Source organism: Oncorhynchus kisutch, linkage group LG13, assembly GCF_002021735.2.
Source record: "Oncorhynchus kisutch isolate 150728-3 linkage group LG13, Okis_V2, whole genome shotgun sequence".
In the NCBI taxonomy this organism is placed as follows: domain Eukaryota; kingdom Metazoa; phylum Chordata; class Actinopteri; order Salmoniformes; family Salmonidae; genus Oncorhynchus; species Oncorhynchus kisutch.
In genome coordinates, this window is record NC_034186.2 from 24,211,633 (window position 1) to 24,234,657 (window position 23,025).

Genomic DNA, 23,025 nt, shown 5'->3' on the forward strand with positions numbered 1-23,025 from the left:
AGCAATATTTAGACTTAGGGATGCCACTAAGTACAGAGCAGTTCCATATTTCACTGAAAGAATAAACGTTTTGTTTTTTGAAATTATAGTTTCCGGATTTGACCATATTAATGACCTAAGGCTCGTATTTATGTGTGTTTATTATAATTAAGTCTATGATTTGATATTTGATAGAGCAGTCTGACTGAGCGGTGGTAGGCAGCAACAGGCTCGTAAGCATTTGTTCAAACCGCACTTTCCTCCGTTTGTCAGCAGCTTTTCGCAATGCTTGAAGCACAGCGCTGTTTATGACTTCAAGCCTATCAACTCCTGAGATTAGGCTGGCAATACTATAGTGCCTATAAGAACATCCAATAGTCAAAGGTCTATGAAATACAAATATTGAAGACTCATGTAAAAGGAACCACCAGCTTTCATATGTTCTGAGCAAGGAACTTAAACGTTAGCTTTTTTACATGGCACATATTGTACTTTTACTTTCTTCTCCAACACTGTTTTTGCATTATTTAAACAAAATTGAACATGATTCATTATTTATTTGAGACTAAATTGATTTTATTATTTTACTTATTATTTTAAGTTAGTGTTCATTGTTCATTCAGTATTGTTGTAATTGTCATTATTACAAATATATGTATAAAAATTGTCTGATTAATCAGCATCAGCTTTTTTTGGTCCTCCAATAATCATTATTGGTATCAGCGTTGAAAAATCATAATCGGTCAACCTCAAGTTGGCACCATGCATTGGGGAAGGTAGCGTTTTCCTGGCATCTGCCAAACCAATATTAGTCCGTCGGACTGCCATATGGTGCATGATTCATCACTCCAGAGAACGCGTTTCCACGGCTCCAGAGTCCTATGGCGGCGAGCTTTACCCAACTCTAGCCGACTCTTGGCATTGCGCATGGTGATTTTAGGCTTGTGTGCGGCTGCTCGGCCATGTATACCCATTTCTTGAAGCTCCGGAAGAACAGTTATTGTGCTGAGGTTGCTTAGAGGCAGTTTGGAACTAGGTAGTGAGTGTGCCAACTGAGGACAGAGGATTTTTACACGCTACGTACTTCAGCATTCGGCGGTCCCGTTCTGTGAACTTGTGTGGCCTACCACTCCGCGGCTGAGCCGTTGTTGCTCCTAGATGTTTACACTTCACAATAACAGCACTTACTGTTGACCGGGGCAGCTTTAGCAGGGCAGAAATTTGATGAACTGACTTGTTGGAAAGGTGGCATTCTATGACGGTGTCACGTTGAAAGTCACTGAGCCCTTCTGTAAGGCCATTCTACTGCCAATGTTTGGCTACGGAGATGGCATGGCTGTGTGCTTGATTTGATACACCTGTCAGCAACGGGCGTCTTGAATAAAAGTATTGAAAAAGAAGGGTCAACACTGCAAATATTGACTCTTTACATCAACTTCATGTAATTGTCAATCAAAGCCTTTGACACTTATGAAATGCTTGTAATTATACTTCAGTATTCCATAGTAACACCTGACAAAATATCTAAAGACAATGAAGCAGCAAACTTTGTGAAAACTAATATTTGTGTCATTCTCAACTTTTGGCCACGACTGTATATATGGAGCAGTTCCCGTTTTATTCAGGTTTTTTCAAGTGCTAGTGACAAATCATGCATTCCAATTTCTTGTTTAGATTGTAATGGACACATATTATAAAAAATGTTTTTTTGAAGGTTGTACTGATTATGATGAGCTAATGCTAAGCTATTTTCCAGCTATGTGTGGCGCCATGTTTGTTGACATAATACAATGCATTTTGACTGTCAGACCAAAGATGTTATAACAAAATGAGGTGAAGGGATGTTTCACTCAACTGACTTATGGTGCTTTCAATACAACTGGGAACTCTGAAAAGAATACGAGGTCAAATCATGACGTCCGTGATCTTTAGGTTGGAAAGTCGGAGCTCTAGAAAGAGACAGAGTTGTATGACCTTTCAAAAAAAAAATCCCAGTCTGAGCTCTTTTTTTCTCCAGAGTTCCCAGTTGTTGTGAACGTACTGAAATCGGAAGTCGTAGATTTCTGAGTTCCCGTTGATTTGAACGCAGCATCAGATTGTAACTATGGTACCTCAGGGTTGCCAGCTCAGACCCCCTTTCCAGGAGTTTTATTTTTATTTAGCTTATCAACTTCTCCTGTGTTTGCCCCCCATTTATTGTTAAATCCCCCATCATAGTAATATTTCCTGCATTGTATGACCCCAAGATACCTTCCCCCATTTCTATCCTCCATGGACTTGAAATCCCCCCAAAACCCCTCTGAAATGGTTTCATCCATATCTGGCAACCCTGTTTAGCTTTCACGCTACAGTTAGGCTAGGCAGTAGGCTTGTATTTGAGGTGATGATCTGTGAGGCGATAACATTTTATTTGCTTTGTGATTTGTCAAGAACTGTAAACGACTTGTCAAGTCATGTGCTCCGGTACTTGTACACACTGTAACAAATACATCAAAGATTTCAAATGTGCTGCTTTTCCTTCACTCTGCGCTCCAACTCATCCCAAACCATCTCAATTGGGTTGAGGTTGAGTGATTGTGGAGGTTACTACATGATTCCATAGGTGTTATTTCATAGTGTTGATGTCTTCACTATTATTCCACAATGTAGAAAATAGTCAAAATAAAAACTCTTGAATGAGTAGGTGTGTCCAAACTTTTGACTGGTACTGTATTTGCGATGGTACACAGCAGGGACCACTCAACAATGATTACAAATATGTAATCGTACGCATCAAAGGGTTAAAGATAGAGTTATGTCAACGGCGTGTTCAATATGGATCAGATTGGAAACAACATGGTGTGAAATCTCTACAGCAACAGAGGGTTAGGAAAGGCCTTGCTCACCCCCTTTGTGTGTGTGTGTGTGTGTGTGTGTGTGTGTGTGTGTGTGTGTGTGTGTGTGTGTGTGTGTGTGTGTGTGTGTGTGTGTGTGTGTGTGCACATGATGGATTACACAGAGATGGATTGGGACGGGAGTGTGTGACATTGGTAGTAAAGGTGTGTGTGGGTGGGGGAGGGGGGTGTACTTCATCCACTGTGGTTTTCTGGAAGCTCATGAAAGGAAATGAGCCAAAGAGCTTAAGGTCTATTTTCTCCTGTCAGGTCTCATTCATTTGACGAAGCCTTTTACTTCCAACCGCTCCTTTGTCGCAGCCACAAATCAATCCAACGACATCATGTGAACAACTTGAAAGACACCAAGGCTAGTGTTGTGGACTAAAGGCACAGTCCGTAGGTTCTGTGAAATAGAAACTTACATTTGAGTCAAAAAGGATATTCATATGATAGGTAAGATATACAAAACCTTGCAGAGAGCCTTTCTAGCAGACAATCTATTAGAAAAAAATGTAAACTACTGGAACCAAGACTTAAAAATAACTGATATTGGCACAAGATGGAGGTCATACTGGAGGTCATACTGTTAATCCAGTATAAACTAATGTATTGAATGTATTACACAAGAGAAAAAATTCACAAATGCTACAGCACAATGGCATGTCTTAAGTGTAAAACTAACAATGACTCAATAGTCCATTGTGCTATTGTGTATGTTTTTTCGCGTTATTTGTAACTTATTTTGTACATAATGTTTCTGCCACCGTGACTTTTGACCGAAAAGAGCTTCTAGATATCAGGACAGCGATTACTCACCCCGTACTGAAGAATACTTTCTCTTCAACGGGTCAGAAGGGAAGGATTTACTTCAGACGAGATGAGAGATGGAGGTGCCTTGTAAAAGAGATGTAAAAGAGATGGAGGTATCGAGGACGAAGGTCCAGGGGCCTTATAAGGATCTGTCGTCGAGAGTGCAATCTACCTTTACCATTGGTCCTATTAGCCAACGTACAGTCAAACGATAATGAAATAGACAAACTACGATCACCTATATCCTACCAATGGGACATTAAAAACTGTAATATCTTATGTTTCACCAAGTCGTGGCTGAACAATGACATGAATAATGTACAGCTGGCAGGTTTTAAGCTTTTTCGGCAGGATAGAACAGCGGCCTCTGGTAAGACAAGGGGTGGCGGTCTGTGTATATTTGTAAACAACAGCACGAAATCTAAGGAAGCCTCAAGGTTTTGCTCGCCTGAGGTAGAGTATCTCATGATAAGCTGTAGACCACACTATTTACGAAGGGAATGTTCATCTGTATTCTTCGTAGCTGTCTATGTACCACCCCAAACCAATCCTGGCACTAAGACCACACCCAATGAGCTGTATACGGCCTTAAGCAAACAGGAAAATGCTCATCCAGAAGCGGCGCTCCTATTGGCCGGGGACTTTAATGCCGGGAAACTCATTAGTTTTACCTCATTTCTACCAGCATGTTAAATGTGCAACCAGAGGGAAAAAACTCTAGACCACCTTTACTCCACACACAGAGACCATAACCACAATTATATCCTCCTGATTCCTGCTTACAAGCAAAAACTAAAGCAGGAAGCACCAGTGACTCAGTCAATAAGAAAGTGGTCAGATGAAGCAGATGCTAAGCTACAGGACTGTTTTGCTATCACAGACTGGAATATGTTTCCGGGATTCTTCCAATGGCATTGAGGAGTACACCACATCAATCACTGGCAATAAGTGCATCGATGACGTAATCCCCACAGTGACCGTACGTACATACCCCAACCAAAAGCCATGGATTACAGGCAACATCCGCACTGAGCTAAAGGGTAGAGCTGCCGCTTTCAAGGAGTGGGACTCTTAACCCGGAAGCTTATAAGAAATCCTGCTATGCCCTCTGACGAACCATCAAACAGGCAAAGCATCAATACAGGACTAAGATTTAATTGTACTACACCGGCTCCAACATTCGTCGGATGTGTCAGGGCTTGCAAACTATTACAGAGTACAAAGGGAAGCACATCCGCAAGCTGCCCAGTGACACGAGCCTAACAAAAGAGCTAAATTACTTCTATGCTCATTTCGAGGCAACACTGAAGCATGCATTAGAGCATCAGCTGTTCCGGATGACTGTGTGATCACGCTCTCTGTGAGTAAGACCGGTCAACATTCACAAGGCTGCAGGGACAGACTGATTACCAGGACGTGTACTCTGAGCATTTGCTGACCAACTGGCAAGTGTCTTCACTGACATTTTCAACCTGTCCCTGACTGAGTATGTAATATTAACATGTTTCAAGCAGACCACCATAGTCCCTGTGCCCAATAACACTAAGGTAACCTGCCTAAATGACTACCAACCCGTAGCACTCACGTCTGTAGCCATGAAGTGCTTTGAAAGGCTGGTCATGGCTCACAACAACACCATTATCACAGAAACCCTAGACCCACTCCAATTTGCATACCACCCCAACAGATCCACAGATGACGCAATCTCAATCGCACTCCACACTGCCCTTTCCCACCTGGACAAAATTAACACCTATGTGAGCATGCTATTCATTAACTACAGCTCAGCGTTCAACAACATAGTACCCTCAAAGCTCATCACTAAGCTAAGGACCCAGGGACTAAACTCCTCCCTCTGCAACTGGATCCGGGCTGCCCCCAGGTGGTAAGGTTAGATAACAACACAACCGCCATGCTGGTCCTCAACATGGGGGCCCCTCAGGTGTGCGTGCTCAGTCCTCTACTGTACTCCCTGTTCACTCATGACTGCATGGCCAGACTCCAACAACATCATCAAGTTTGCCAATGACACAACAGTGGTAGGCCTGATCACCAACAATGATGAGATGTGTGGTGCCAGGACAACAACCTCTCCCTCAACATGATCAAAACAAAGGAGATGATTGTGGACTACAGGAAAAGGAGGACCGAGCACGCCCCCATTCTCATCGACGGGGCTGTAGTGGAGCAAGTTGAGTGTCAAGTTCCTTGGTGTCCACATCACCAACAAACTATCATGGTCCAAACACACTAAGATAGTCATGAAGAGGGCACGACAAAGCCTATTCCCCCTCAAGAGACTGAAAAGATTTGGCATGGGTCCTCAGATCAGATCATCAAAAGGTTCTACAGCTGCACCATCGAGAGCATCCTGACTGGTTGCATCACTGCCTTGTATGGCAACTTCTCAGCCTCTGACCACAAGGCACTACAAAGGGTAGTGAGTACGGCCCAGTACATCATCGGGGCCAAGCTTTCTGCCATCCAGGACCTCTATACCAGGTGGTGTCAGAGGAAGGCCCTAAAAAACTCCAGCCACCCTAGTCATGAACTGTTCTCTCTGCTACCACACGGCAAGCGGTACCGGAGCACCAAGTCTAGGCCCAAGAGGCTTCTTAACAGCATCTACCCCCAAGCCATAAGACTTCTGAACAGCTAATCAAAGGGATACCCAGACCCCTCTTTTACACTGCTGCTCTCTGTTAATTATCTAATCATAGTCACTTTAACTCTACCTACATGTACATATCACCTCAATTACCTCTACTAACCGGTGCCCCCAGACATTGACTCTGTACCGGTACCCCCTGTATATAGCGTCCCTATTGTTATTTTTATCATGACACAAGGCGAGACCCAGATTTATTTATTTTTTTATTTTTTTATTTTACCTTTATTTAACCAGGTAGGCAAGTTGAGAACAAGTTCTCATTTACAATTGCGACCTGGCCAAGATAAAGCAAAGCAGTTCGACAGATAAAACGACACAGAGTTACACATGGAGTAAAAACAAACATACAGTCAATAATGCAGTATAAACAAGTCTATATACAATGTGAGCAAATGAGGTGAGAAGGGAGGTAAAGGCAAAAAAGGCCATGATGGCAAAGTAAATACAATATAGCAAGTAAAATACTGGAATGGTAGTTTTGCAATGGAAGAATGTGCAAAGTAGAAATAAAAAAATAATGGGGTGCAAAGGAGCAAAATAAATAAATAAATAAAAATTAAATACAGTTGGGAAAGAGGTAGTTGTTTGGGCTAAATTATAGGTGGGCTATGTACAGGTGCAGTAGTCTGTGAGCTGCTCTGACAGTTGGTGCTTAAAGCTAGTGAGGGAGATAAGTGTTTCCAGTTTCAGAGATTTTTGTAGTTCGTTCCAGTCATTGGCAGCAGAGAACTGGAAGGAGAGGCGGCCAAAGAAAGAATTGGTTTTGGGGGTGACTAGAGAGATATACCTGCTGGAGCGTGTGCTACAGGTGGGAGATGCTATGGTGACCAGCGAGCTGAGATAAGGGGGGACTTTACCTAGCAGGGTCTTGTAGATGACATGGAGCCAGTGGGTTTGGCGACGAGTATGAAGCGAGGGCCAGCCAACGAGAGCGTACAGGTCGCAATGGTGGGTAGTATATGGGGCTTTGGTGATAAAACGGATTGCACTGTGATAGACTGCATCCAATTTGTTGAGTAGGGTATTGGAGGCTATTTTGTAAATGACATCGCCAAAGTCGAGGGTTGGTAGGATGGTCAGTTTTACAAGGGTATGTTTGGCAGCATGAGTGAAGGATGCTTTGTTGCGAAATAGGAAGCCAATTCTAGATTTAACTTTGGATTGGAGATGTTTGATATGGGTCTGGAAGGAGAGTTTACAGTCTAACCAGACACCTAAGTATTTGTAGTTGTCCACGTATTCTAAGTCAGAGCCGTCCAGAGTAGTGATGTTGGACAGGCGGGTAGGTGCAGGTAGCGATCGGTTGAAGAGCATGCATTTAGTTTTACTTGTATTTAAGAGCAATTGGAGGCCACGGAAGGAGAGTTGTATGGCATTGAAGCTTGCCTGGAGGGTTGTTAACACAGTGTCCAAAGAAGGGCCGGAAGTATACAGAATGGTGTCGTCTGCGTAGAGGTGGATCAGGGACTCACCAGCAGCAAGAGCGACCTCATTGATGTATACAGAGAAGAGAATCGGTCCAAGAATTGAACCCTGTGGCACCCCCATAGAGACTGCCAGAGGTCCGGACAGCAGACCCTCCGATTTGACACACTGAACTCTATCAGAGAAGTAGTTGGTGAACCAGGCGAGGCAATCATTTGAGAAACCAAGGCTGTCGAGTCTGCCGATGAGGATATGGTGATTGACAGAGTCGAAAGCCTTGGCCAGATCAATGAATACGGCTGCACAGTAATGTTTCTTATCGATGGCGGTTAAGATATCGTTTAGGACCTTGAGCGTGGCTGAGGTGCACCCATGACCAGCTCTGAAACCAGATTGCATAGCAGAGAAGGTATGGTGAGATTCGAAATGGTCGGTAATCTGTTTGTTGACTTGGCTTTCGAAGACCTTAGAAAGGCACGGTAGGATAGATATAGGTCTGTAGCAGTTTGGGTCAAGAGTGTCCCCCCCTTTGAAGAGGGGGATGACCGCAGCTGCTTTCCAATCTTTGGGAATCTCAGACGACACGAAAGAGAGGTTGAACAGGCTAGTAATAGGGGTGGCAACAATTTCGGCAGATAATTTTAGAAAGAAAGGGTCCAGATTGTCTAGCCCGGCTGATTTGTAGGGGTCCAGATTTTGCAGCTCTTTCAGAACATCAGCTGAATGGATTTGGGAGAAGGAGAAATGGGGAAGGCTTGGGCGAGTTGCTGTTGGGGGTGCAGTGCTGTTGTCCGGGGTAGGAGTTGCCAGGTGGAAAGCATGGCCAGCCGTAGAAAAATGCTTATTGAAATTCTCAATTATGGTGGATTTATCAGTGGTGACAGTGTTTCCTATCTTCAGTGCAGTGGGCAGCTGGGAGGAGGTGTTCTTATTCTCCATGGACTTTACAGTGTCCCAGAACTTTTTTGAGTTAGTGTTGCAGGAAGCAAATTTCTGCTTGAAAAAGCTAGCCTTAGCTTTTCTAACTGCCTGTGTATAATGATTTCTAGCTTCCCTGAACAGCTGCATATCACGGGGGCTGTTCGATGCTAATGCAGAACGCCATAGGATGTTTTTGTGTTGGTTAAGGGCAGTCAGGTCTGGGGAGAACCAAGGGCTATATCTGTTCCTGGTTCTAAATTTCTTGAGTGGGGCATGTTTATTTAAGATGGTTAGGAAGGCATTTAAAAAAAAAATATCCAGGCATCCTCTACTGACGGGATGAGATCAATATCCTTCCAGGATACCCCGGCCAGGTCGATTAGAAAGGCCTGCTCGCAGAAGTGTTTCAGGGAGCGTTTTACAGTGATGAGTGGAGGTCGTTTGACCGCTGACCCATTACGGATGCAGGCAATGAGGCAGTGATCGCTGAGATCTTGGTTGAAGACAGCAGAGGTGTATTTAGAGGGGAAGTTGGTTAGGATGATATCTATGAGGGTGCCCGTGTTTAAGGTTTTGGGGAGGTACCTGGTAGGTTCATTGATTATTTGTGTGAGATTGAGGGCATCAAGTTTAGATTGTAGGATGGCTGGGGTGTTAAGCATGTTCCAGTTTAGGTCGCCTAGCAGCACGAACTCTGAAGATAGATGGGGGGCAATCAGTTCACATATGGTGTCCAGAGCACAGCTGGGGGCAGAGGGTGGTCTATAGCAGGCGGCAACGGTGAGAGACTTGTTTTTAGAGAGGTGGATTTTTAAAAGTAGAAGTTCAAATTGTTTGGGTACAGACCTGGATAGTAGGACAGAACTCTGCAGGCTATCTTTGCAGTAGATTGCAACACCGCCCCCTTTGGCAGTTCTATCTTGTCTGAAAATGTTGTAGTTTGGAATTAAAATGTCTGAGTTTTTGGTGGTCTTCCTAAGCCAGGATTCAGACACAGCTAGAACATCCGGGTTGGCAGAGTGTGCTAAAGCAGTGAATAGAACAAACTTAGGGAGGAGGCTTCTAATGTTAACATGCATGAAACCAAGGCTATTACGGTTACAGAAGTCGTCAAAAGAGAGCGCCTGGGGAATAGGAGTGGAGCTAGGCACTGCAGGGCCTGGATTCACCTCTACATCGCCAGAGGAACATAGGAGGAGTAGAATAAGGGTACGGCTAAAAGCTATGAGAATTGGTCGTCTAGAACGTCTGGAACATAGAGTAAAAGGAGGTTTCTGGGGGCGATAAAATAGCATCAAGGTATAATGTACAGACAAATGTATGGTAGGATGTGAATACAGTGGAGGTAAACCTAGGTATTGAGTGATGAAGAGAGAGATATTGTCTCTAGAAACATCATTGAAACCAGGAGATGTCATTGCATGTGTGGGTGGTGGAACTAATAGGTTGGATAAGGTATAGTGAGCAGGACTAGAGGCTCTACAGTGAAATAAGCCAATAAACACTAACCAGAACAGCAATGGACAAGACATATTGACATTAAGGATAGGCATGCTTAGTCGAGTGATCAAAAGGGTCCGGTGAGTGGAGAGGTTGGTTGGTGATTTAGACAGCTAGCCAGGGCATCGGTAGCAAGCTAGCATAGGATGGAGGTCTGTTTTTAGCCACCCCTTACGTTCCGTCAGTAGATTAGTGGGGTTCCGTGTGGTAGAGGGGATTAATCCAAATCACACAACAACAACAAAAATAAAAACAATAGATATAGTTATAGAGGCCCAAGAAGAAAACATAATAATAATAATAAAAATAAATAAAAAATAAAAAAAAGATGCAGATTGTTGGAGTCTTACAATATGAATTAATCCAATATAGTAAGGAAAGAGAATAGTCATGGACAGGCAAAAGGGTCAAAACCATTTCAGAGTCCAAAAAGTACCGAAGGGCAGGCAGAATCAAGGTCAGGGCAGGCAGGCAGGAAAGCTGGTTGACTTGACTAACACACAAGATGAACTGGCACAGAGAGACAGGAAACACAGGGATAAATAAGCGACATCTGGAGGGGGTGGAGACAATCACAGGAACAGGTGAAACAGATGAGGGCATGACAAATTTGTTGCTGTTTAATTATTTGTTACTTTTATTTTTAATGTTTTACTTATCTTTTTTTTCTTAACTTCTTAAAGCATTGTTGGTTAAAGGGCTTATAAGTAATAATTTCACTGTATTTGGCGCATGTGACAAATACAATTTGATTTGAGCTTGATGAGCAAAAAAAACAATTAAATACATTTTAGAATACGGCTTTAACGGAACAAAATGTGGAAAAAGTCTATGGGTCTGAATACTTTCTAAATGCACTGTAAAATGTACTTTTAATCCGTCTGCCTGCGTATTTCAAGACATGGCATATGAGGGTGCAGAGAGATACCCAATGGGTTGGATGAAACTTTTCTCATCAATCATCTTGAGAAAACGTGTACTTCAAAACTGGAAATTAACCAATCAACACAATGGAAAGGTCAAATGCTTTATTATCTAAATGTTGAATGTGCGTGGGTGACGGAGAGAAACAAAATGGTCCAGTTTGAGAACTATTGGACTCAGTTTTGTTGGGTTGTTTAGATTATACTACTGGTATCCCTGAACTCTGTTCTGCTGTGATCTAGATGTGAGTTGTAGAACAAACAGCTTCGAGGTGTGCAGTCTGTTTCTACTCAACTCTTATCCTCCCCTCTCCTGTTTGGATGCCTGCAGGTGTGTTTGAAAGGAAAAGTGTGTTTTAATGGCGCATACTGCTTACACTGCTCAACAGATGTCCTCGGAAACTATCTACAGCAGGAGATTGGGATGCTACTGCTTGCTGTCTCTCTCTCTTTTTCTCTCTCTCTCTCTTTTTCTCTCTCTTTCTCTCTCGCTCTCGCTCTCTAACATTCTCTCTCTCTCGCTCTCTAACATTCTCTCTCGCTCTCGCTCTCTAACATTATCTCTCTCTCTCTCTCGCTCTCTAACATTATCTCTCTCTCTCTCGCTCTCTAACATTCTCTCTCACTCTCTCACTCTCTCACTTTCTCACACTCTCACTCTCTAACATGCTCTCTCTCAAATCAAGGGGCTTTATTGGCATGGGAAACATATGTTAACATTGCCAAAGCAAGTGAAGTCTCTCACTCACTCACTCTCTCTGTTTCGCTCTCTCTTTTCGCTGTATCAGTAAATAATTCAAAGTGCCAACTTTCCAAAGACTATTATTGTTTTCACCTCATGACTGAAGAATCAGGAAGGTGAGGTGTTAAGTATTCAGTGGTGTGTGTATGTGTGAATAAATTATGGCTGTGTGTTTTTCACCAGTGTCTAACCTGAACAACTTCAGAAAAACAACCACTTAGCCTGATATCCATTAACTACACAAACACAACACTGAAACATAAACGGTATACGTGTAGCAATAGTTTAAATGTGCTGCTAACTGCTAAAATGCTGTTTTAGCCTCACCTCTCCAAATAGTTGGCATTTGCCCAACCCTGTCATAGAAATAATCTGTCATGAATAATGTCTTCACTGATTGGATCAGCTCTTCACTGACAAACTCTCTCTCTCCCTGTTGCGCCGCATAGATTTACTATAGTAACACTAGAGCCATTCAGTCTGCTCATTTAAACACTGTCCTTGGAGGCTCACTGTATCAGCTACCGTATATAAACATGGCCACAGGCATAGACAGTTCTGAGGGAAGGGACCCCTTACTATTAAGATTAAGAATATATACTCCTCTGCTGCACGCACACACCTCTCCCCTTCCTCCATTACCCCAGGTCTAGAGGCATTGACCTGGCTGTGCTTAGTCGTACTGAGCAGGCAATTAATATCAGTCATCAATAGTAATGTCACAGACACAGATAGACACGGTTCTTTATTTATGAGGACAGAATACAGATAAAAACCTGAATATCACACCACTGTATATGCTGAGTGTTTCACCCTCAAGAGTGTATCAAGAATGGTCCATCACCCAAATGACATCCAGCCATTTTGACACAACTGTGGGAAGCATTGGAGTCAACATGGGCCAGCATCCCTGTGGAATGCTTCGATACCGTATGGAGTCCATGCCCTGACAAATTGAGGCTGTTCTGGTGGCAAAAGGGGGGTGCAACTCAATATTAGGAAGGTGTTCTTAATGTTTGGTACACTCAAATGATTAAAGATACTGCAGTAATTCTATAATACGATGCACTTAGGGTAGTCCTATTATGACAGTGACTGTTTGAGTTTCATTGTGTGTGTGGTTTGGTTTTACTATCCTTGTGGGTACCAGAAGTCCTCACAAGGATAGTAAAACGAGGACAATTCGAACAAGTGGGGAGATTTTGCCGGCCCCCACAAGGAAAAAGGCTACTTTAGGCTTAAGGGTTAGGTGTATGGTTAGAATTGGGGGTTAGAGTTAGAATTAGGGGTTAGGGTTAGGATTAGGGGTTAGGTAGGGTTAGATTTTGAATGGCAATACATTTTTGTGTCCCCACAAGGATAATAAAGCAAATGTGTGTGGGGGGGGGGGGGGGGGGGGGGGGGGGGGGGGCTGCTCTGCCTGTCATCTCTGCTGTATTACATAATCTGTACTCCTGCCTTCTCAATCCACGTGCAGGGCTCTCAGCTTGGTGCTCTCCATCACAACAACCCTACACGCGCGCGCACAAAGATATTTCCAATCCTGTCTAGATTGTGCCTCCAGAGAGCAACTGTAGTTAGTTGGCAACAGTGCTGATGTTTCGTGTTTCACGTTCAAGTCTTTAGTTCGGCAGGCTAACACATTCAGGCGACCAGGTTTAAAACTAGTCAGTCACAAACTTGTGGGGAGAGAGATAGATGTCTGGAGCTGAGTGTGCCTAAACTGGTACAAGGCATGGTTATTTTGCATGTTGGAAAATATTTCCTGTATCCAGAGGTTTCTTCCTGTCCTGGATGGTTGCCAGGATACAGGAGGGAGTGACACTTCAGAGGTCCTTTGTTGTTAACTTCCTCCCCCGTTCCTCCCTGTTCCAAAATAGCCTGTAGCTCCTAGCGCTCTGTGTGGATGAGCTTCTCTTATCCCCTATCACTCACACACACACACACCACTGGCATCCCTCACCCAACCCCTTATCCAATCCTACCTAGCCCCACTCCATTACCCCCTAGCCCCTGCTACTCTGCCCCCCCCCCCCCACCCCCCCCCACACACACACACACACTCTCTCTCTCACACAGCTCTCTCACAGTTATGTGGGTGGATCCATGGTAGATAGCAGAGAGCAGCTAGTGTAATCACTGCTAAGGGACCAGTGGAGCCAGTCTTCCTTCTCTGTCTCAGGGGTCCATTGCTTCATCTCTCGTTCTTCTCCTCCCTCCCTTCGTTGGGCTGTGTTGCTGAGTGGATGGGGTGGCAGAGAGATGGATGGGCAGATTACTGCGGCTACAAAGGACATCTGAGGGGACTGGGTGGAGTAAACACACACACACACCCACACACTGCCTTATTCACAGCTGCTGTTACAACACTAGCCCCAGACCCTTGACGGGTGCGTGTGTGTGTACTGAAAGGCAGAGGGCCATAGCACTTAAGGGCTCTCAGGACATCCAGGGAGGGAGACTTGGAATGGAACATTTTTGTTTTTATTTAACCTGTTTTTATTTAACCTTTATTTAACTAGGCAAGTCAGTTAAGAACAAATTCTTATTTACAATGACGGCCTACCCCGGCCAAACCGTCACGACGTTGGGCCAATTGTGTACCACCCTATGGGACTCCCTATCACGACCGGTTGTGATATTGCCCGGGATCGAATCAGGGTCTGTAGTGACACCTCTAGCACTGAGATGCAGTGCCTTAGACTGCTGTACCACTCGGGAGCAATGGAACATGCAGTTCGACCTCTGAAGCGAAGGAGATGAGTGCACTTCAGTGTTCTCTGAAAGGAGGGAGTGGAGACTTGGAAGGGAACATGCAGTTTGACCTCTGAAGGGAAGGAGATGAGTGCACTTCAGTGTTCTCTGAAAGGAGGGAGTGGAGACTTGGAAGGGAACATGCAGTTTGACCTCTGAAGGGAAGGAGATGAGTGCACTTCAGTGTTCTCTGAAAGGAGGGAGTGGAGACTTGGAAGGGAACATGCAGTTTGACCTCTGAAGGGAAGGAGATGAGTGCACTTCAGTGTTCTCTGAAAGGAGGGAGTGGAGACTTGGAAGGGAACATGCAGTTTGACCTCTGAAGGGAAGGAGATGAGTGCACTTCAGTGTTCTCTGAAAGGAGGGAGTGGAGACTTGGAAGGGAACATGCAGTTTGACCTCTGAAGGGAAGGAGATGAGTGCACTTCAGTGTTCTCTGAAAGGAGGGAGTGGAGACTTGGAAGGGAACATGCAGTTTGACCTCTGAAGGGAAGGAGATGAGTGCACTTCAGTGTTCTCTGAAAGGAGGGAGTGGAGACTTGGAAGGGAACATGCAGTTTGACCTCTGAAGGGAAGGAGATGAGTGCACTTCAGTGTTCTCTGAAAGGAGGGAGTGGAGACTTGGAAGGGAACATGCAGTTTGACCTCTGAAGGGAAGGAGATGAGTGCACTTCAGTGTTCTCTGAAAGGAGGGAGTGGAGACTTGGAAGGGAACGTGTAGTTTGCTTCGATGTCTACTGTAAAGGGCATGACTGTCTCGTATCAGGACATCTGATCTCCTCTTTGATGGGGCAGAAGTGCCCTACGTGTGCTGCAGATAGGGTGGAAGGGAGCAGGGAGAGAGTGGGTAGCATCTACAGGATGTTGAATTCTTAGTAGATATTGCCTTGATATTGTTTTGACATTGAAGTGTGAACTTAGAGACATTTGTCATGTCAAAAAATATTTGGGAAGTGTTTTGTAGTTGTATTTCTGCTCAGAACACGAACTTCAGACCCCATTTTCTTCTCTTCGTTTGTTTACTTGTCTGAATAAAAAAAATGCAAATGCTGTTTCCATCCAAATTGGGACCAGATTGCTGTAAACACATTTGGCATTCACTGCATACGGATTGTTGTTTTCGCTGTCTGTTGAGTTAAACACACTTGGAAGGCTGTGGATCAGACACTGTTTGAGAATCTAATCTTTATTCAGTATGCCTGTTAGTGTGTTGTCGTTATCTTGTTAGAACTGCTTGGTGAATGTGTCTGTACGTGCGTGTCTGTCTGTCTCTTGGTGCCTGTGGGGCATAGTACAGCCTCAGGCAAAATGACGCTGGGTTTTATTCAACACATTGGTCTCTCTGCTGCCCTCAGTGTGTGTGGTTCAGAGTGCTTTGACTGAATGTGTTGGTATTTCACTATGAACCAACAGAGGCCAGAGGGCCATTGTTCAAAAACCACAGGTTTCATGTATTTCTCCCCAAGGCTAAATACATTTCTCCCCAAGTCAACACACCCTGAAATCCCGATGAATAACAACAATTCACTCGCTACCAATCTGCTTTCTTCAAATATACAGTAAAAATCTACTGACTGTTTCTTCATAGGAAGGAGTAAAGGCGCTATATCTGACAACAAGGGTATTGAATAACCTCTACTGTGTCTTTGTTAGTGTAGCTTTTCAACTACTCATCGTACTATATGTGTACAGAATACTCAGTGGCGCATGACTCGTCACAAAGCTCTGCTTGACTGAGAGGGATGGATGGACACCTTTATGGGAACTGACAGGAAGTATCTGTCTCTACCATTCTCTCTCGGTCTCTCTCCTTACCATTCTCCCTCTTTCTCTCTCTTCTGTCTCTCTCACTCTACCACTCTCTCTCCCTACCACTCTCTCTTTCAATCTCTCTCTCTCCCTATCACTCTCTCTCTCTTTCTCCATCTCCCCTTCATATTCTCTACCAACGTAATGTCTCAGTGTAGTTCTTCCGACCAATACAGCTGTTTTCTCTCTCTCTCTCTCTCTCTCTCTCTCTCTCTCTCTCTCTCTCTCTCTACTTCCCAGCGCCCCTAACCATTACACATGTATTATATTAACCTCTTAACTGTCCTCTTTACTCCTACTCCCATTATACCACTGACAGTTCTCTATGCAAAGGTACTTAGCAGATAAAATACATAAAACAGTCTGTCTTGGAGCTGACAGCCAAGGTATTCTTTTCCTCTTCAAACTACTGCAATTATTCTGATGAGATGGAAGGTCTACCACTCTCTGAAATGACTGTTTTAGTCACCATGGTTACAGATATGGGAGACCTGGTCTCTTTAAAGGAGATATTTTCCACCAAGCTGTGTATTGTGATTCATGTTGTAGTGTCACTTTGACAATGTCTCTCTGAAAGAAACCATCATTTTTTATTATTATAAACAGTACAAAGATGTGTACTTCACTTGTTGAAATCACTACACGCACATACACACACACACACAAACAGACATACACATGTATCTACACACACACACACACACACACACACAAACAGACATACACATGTATCTACAAACACACACACATACACACATACATCCATACACACCCACACACACACACGCACATACACACACACACACAAACAGACATACACATGTATCTACAAATACACACACATACACACACACACACAAACAGACATACACATGTATCTACAAACACACACACACACACAAACAGACATACACATGTATCTACACACACACAAACACACATACACACACACAAACAGACATACACATGTATCTACACACACACAAACACACACACATACACACATACATCCATACACACACACACACACACACATACACACACACACACAGCGTACTAGTTTCACTGTTCATCATTAAGTCGTGAGCGTAAACAGCCTGTCTGGTAATGTTCCCATTAAGCTGTAGATCAGACAGCGACACACCATCACTCATCTACTGGCCCAGTGGGGGTACAAACCTTGAGTTGTCTTTCTTTATTTCCCACACTAATCAATCTCTATCAATCAATCTCTCTCTGAACCCCAGCGGTTGCCGGATCGAATCCCAGTGCTGGCGGGGAGTGAGCTGGCAACCAGAGGGTTGCTGGCATCAATATCTCAGTTGCAACCAACCGCTGATGTTCGCTTGAGCAAGGAGCTTTAACACCCTAAAAAAAAATGCTCATTGGGCGCTGCTCTGTGACTGGCCTGTGCTCCAACCTAATATGTGTCTGTGTATCAGGGGGGGTTGGATAAAAGCAGAAGACACATTTCTATCTTGCGTCTATCCATACTAATAAAGTATATCTTGTGAATTCTTCTCAGCAAAAGCATCTTCTCAGTCAATGCAATTATCTTTGTCTGACACACACATACACAAATGCAACTATCTCTCTCTGACACACTGACAGATTGAATTTGCTCTTCAAGGCAAAACAATATAGTCCTCCAGTCCTTTGACAGATACAAGCTGCTATTGTTCATCTTTCCAATTCATTATTGTGTGAATGCTTTTCCAGTAGTGACATATTGGGTTGTCTAGGTGGATGCGTGAGTGAGCATGAGTTTTCCTTTTCTCTTAGGGCCTGTTCAGCCATGCCTCTGTTTTACCTCAAGCTCTGCTTATCACCGGGGGAAATGTACACTCGCACTGCCAAAGGACACATTCTGAATATGAACATCAATATGTCTCTTTCTTTGACTTTCTCTCTCTCTTTGTTTATCTTTCTCCATCTCCTCCTTATGTCTTCCATCCTCTTTCTCCTTGTATTGATGTCTCCCTCTCTCAATCTATCAATCCACCATTAACCCTCTCCTCTCCTCCATGGCAGGTTCCAGAGGAGGCCTCTCTGCTGCTTGCGTCCCCCAGGATGCTGCTGCCGTCATCGGGTACTCTGCCTCCCACCACCCCCCTGTCAGTCCACCACCAGATCCAACTGCTACAGCAACAACTACAGCAACAACAGCAACAGACACATGTAGCCGTGGCACAGGTAGGACTGAGACACACACGTTTGTGTATGTTAACAGATGGTGTTTGTAGTACTGTGGTAGGTCTTGTTGTTTGAACTACAGTGAGATGGTCATTACCAAAACAAATGGTGTTTTAACCTTGCCCCGGTGTACTGTGTGTTTGTGTGTGGTTCCCTGCTAGCTACCATCTTGTTTGACTTTACTAATATTAACCTTTATGAATCATGTCAACCTTACCTTGTGTGACCTTAACACCAGCTCTTCTACACAAACACACACACACTACACATATTACCAATTATTCACAGCAGAAAAGAGGATTAGTGTATGTACTGTACATCCGTATTGACAAAACATGATTAATACAGCATGCATGTTGAACCACTGTCACCTTTACAATGTATCTGTAGATACAGGAGAATAGAAAGGTTACAGTTGGGTTACTATTGTATAAAGTAAGAATTGTTTTCAGTGACCTAGTCAGGGCGCTTAGGTCATACACTCCCTCACACTCCATCTGTGTGGAATTAACACACACACACACACAGGTTCACACTGTCAGCCAGTTGGCGAAGCTCCCCCTATTTTCCCTCTATTTACACACAACTCCATGAACACACGCACACTTACACAACACAAAACCCACACACTGTCAGCGAGTTAGCAACAACCCTGGAGTCCAATGGCCGCAATTTCACAACTGAGCTCCCTTTATTTAACTCAAACTGCTTGAACACACACACACAAGACAATAATTTATTAATTTGACAAAGATCTGAAATCACACTGGATGTATTAGACTTTAGAATTGCATTGGGGGCATACTTATTTCACTGTAAAGCCTTACCTATGGATTGTGGATCAATGACATGGGGTATCAGTCTACTCATTGACACCCAGAGAACATTAGCATCGTAGCTCTTATTGCAGGACTAAGAAACCACTGTGAATTGAGGCACATTTATTGTACCAGTCAACCTACTATGTGTATTGAACACTATTCCAGAGGAAAAACAATATAATGTGGATGTTTTGGAGCCTGAAAACTCCTGAGGAGGACTTTGGGGAAAAAGCTAGTTATTTCAAAAGGAGAACAACAAGTGGCTACCTAGCTAATACTTACTCACATGTGTTAGGTTCTAATTCTCAGAGTAAAACACTCAACGGACATTATGAAAGCTTAACCAAGTTTATTCTGCCTAGAGAGTCAATACAGCTGCATTCAGACAAAAACATGTTCACACAAGCACTGATATTTAACCGTCCCTCATAGGCTGAGTCTGTACAAACATCGTTCTTTACTGCTAGGCAGGACACTAGTCATACGGGCCATAAACGTATATTTCTCCCTTAAGGTGACCTGACCTGACCTGACCCGACCTCAACCCCCCCATCACCAATCCATGGCTCTCTCCCCTTATCAATGCCTGCCCCACGTAATCGCTTCCCTGCACTCAACACATTCCAAGCTTAGTTGCACACACTATATACATTCCTCCTATAACCAATAACTTCTGGTGTAGACCCTCTAAACCCCAGCTCTCCATCAGTGACATGAAAAAGTATATTTCTTATTCTCAGAACCCAACACATGGGTTCCTAAATCATTGCTAAGAATATTGAAAATGACTGCAGTTTCTACTGTTCATTGTTTTCAGGCTGGTTGCATTAGCGCTAGCTAGGTACCAAGCTAAAGCTAGCTAGGTACCAAGCTAAAGCTAGCTAGTTACTCCAGAAGTTGCTGATAACATCTGTATCAAAGATATTTGCAAACATTTTTGATCCTGCTCGTTTGATCCTGATCTAATTTCAAATGCTCACAGACGTTTTCACATTTGGTCGAACAAATAATGCCTTATTACCAACGTGGTAATGTCCATCTTTGACAGTGATTGTAATGGTGGCGCTGGGCTTGCAAATTCAGCACACACAACATTCTATAATGGAATTGTGTTATTTGACTTGTCAAATTAAAAGCTTATGACGTGTCAAATAGTGTTATTTGAGGTGTATCTTTTTTGCCGCGCAAAGACCCAAACGGCGTTCCATACATCTGAGGCTGTGATGTTGTGATGTTGGTTTATTTATCTCTCCAGCAGCGTGTTTGGCCGTGGTTCCCCGAGGAAAGCCCTGCCTCGTCAGATCAAACCACAGACACAGTGTTTTTGGTGTTGAAAGAGAGAATTTTCCTTCTACAAATACCAGACATGGACATGGGAATAACCCAAACACACACTTCACACAGCTTCAGCTCAACGCTAGATGGGGACAGGGGAATAACCCAAACACACACTTCACACAGCTTCAGCTCAACGCTAGATGGGGACATGGGAATAACCCAAACACACACTTCACACAGCTTCAGCTCAACGCTAGATGGGGACAGGGGAATAACCCAAACACACACTTCACACAGCTTCAGCTCAACGCTAGATGGGGACAGGGGAATAACCCAAACACACATTTCACACAGCTTCAGCTCAATGCTAGATGGGGACATGGGAATAACCCAAACACACACTTCACACAGCTTCAGCTCAACGCTAGATGGGGACAGGGGAATAACCAACCTCAATATTTACATTCTAACCTCCTCTTCCTCCCTCCATTCATCTCCTCCCTTCCAGCCGATGTAGGCCTATTAAGTAAAGATTAGTCCGGCCTCCTCCTGTTGTTATTGGCTAATTGCTGTTTGTATTGTCTTGCTGTTGAAAGTGTAAGGCTTTACACTTGTGGGCCATCAGCGCATTAGATGCAGCCAACGGAGCTTAAGGAGTCTTGGCTCTTATCCTGCTTATCTCTGTCCAAACCCCAGCTCACTGCACAGGCATGGATAAACCCATCAGTTCTGCTGCCTGCCTTGCGGCATTAAGACTCTGCCCATAGCTAGTTTCAACTGGCCCTTGATGAGTAAGGGGACTTAAAAACCCACTCCGAGGTTAAAAAGAAGACAATAATAAGCTGATTATAAAACACAACATTTGGAAAATAAGTGAAGCAGAGGAAGACGTGACTGCCTTGTGGAAGTCTAGTTCTGAAGGCCTGTGTATGTGCGTGTGCGTGGCTGTGTTTGTGCTTTCTTGCGTGTGTGTGTTTGTACTTTCTTGCGTGTGTGTGAGACAGGGTACCCGGGTAGCTGGACCTGATTGAAAGCAACCCTCTAACCCCTGTCTGCCAGTCCAGTCAGTTGATCGCCCTGAGAGGGTGATGATGTCACGGCTGACTTTGTGCAACAGACAGTAAGGAAGAAAATATTATATTTTATCTCCGCCAATCAGGTGTCAAGGTGGGTCAAGTATATCACTTCCATTTAGCCTCAGAGGGAGGGCCAGGACTGGATAACGATCGGCCCAGTTAGGTTGGGACAGTGCCAAATCTCTGAGACTGAAAGGACTTCTAACCAAAGTGCTGACAATAGCTGAGAAGTTTGAAGTTAGCTGCTCCATGAAAGCTCACAATCATTGAGAGTTGAAAAGAGAGAAAAAGAGGAAAGGATGAGAGAGTGAGTGGAGGAGAGAAGAATCATTAACATAATCAGTGAAGTGTGAATACTTGTGTTTGATGAGACTCTCACACTGCAGAGCAGAACCTTTTTAGTTTTGGTGGCTAATGAGATTTAATCTACACACTGAATGAAAATGTAAAGGCAAAATGTAAAGTGTTGGTCCCATATGTTATGAGAGGAAATAAAAGATCCCAGAAATGTTCCATATGCACAAAACACTTATTTCTTGCAGATTTTGTTCACAAATTTGTTTACATCCCTGTTAGTAAGCATTTCTCCTTTGCCTATATAATCCTTCCACATGACAGGTGTGACCTATCAAGAAGCTGATTAACCAGCATGATAATTACACAGGAGCACCTTGTGCTGACAACAATAAATGGCCACTCTAAAATGTGCAGTTTTGTCACACAACAGGATGCCACAGATGTCTCAAATTTTTAGGGAGCGTTCAAATGGCATGCTGACTGCAGGAATGTCCACCAGAGCTGTTGCCAGAGCATTTAATGTTAATTAATGCAGACCACATGTATGATGACGTGTGGGTGAGCCATTTACTAATGCCAGCGTTGTGAATAGAGTTCCCCATGGTGGCGGTGGGGTTATAGTATAGGCAGGCATAAACGACGGACAACGAACACAATTGCATGTTATTGATGATCATTTGAATGCACAGAGATACTGTGACGAGATCCTGAAGCCCATTGTCGTGCCATTCATCCACCTCATGTTTCAGTATGATAATGCAAGGCCCTACTTTTTTTAAGGTATCTGTGACCAACAGATGCATATCTGTATTCCCAGTCATGTAATCCATAGATTAGGGCCTAATGAATTTATTTCAATTGACTGATTTCCTTATATGAACTGTAACTCTGTAAAATTCAAAAACACTTAGGTTGGAGTCATTAAAACGAGTTTTTCAACCACTCCACAA

General features: G+C 43.7%; 1 protein-coding gene across 1 annotated transcript in view; it reads left to right on the forward strand.

The window, feature by feature from the left end:
* Nucleotides 1-23,025, forward strand: part of LOC109902733 (carboxyl-terminal PDZ ligand of neuronal nitric oxide synthase protein) — a 170,227-nt gene that overhangs the window by 118,482 nt on the left and 28,720 nt on the right. The window contains exon 8 of the mRNA XM_020499339.2: nucleotides 18,442-18,603. Coding sequence (XP_020354928.1) covers nucleotides 18,442-18,603 — 162 coding nt within the window. The remainder of the gene's footprint in view (nucleotides 1-18,441; nucleotides 18,604-23,025) is intronic.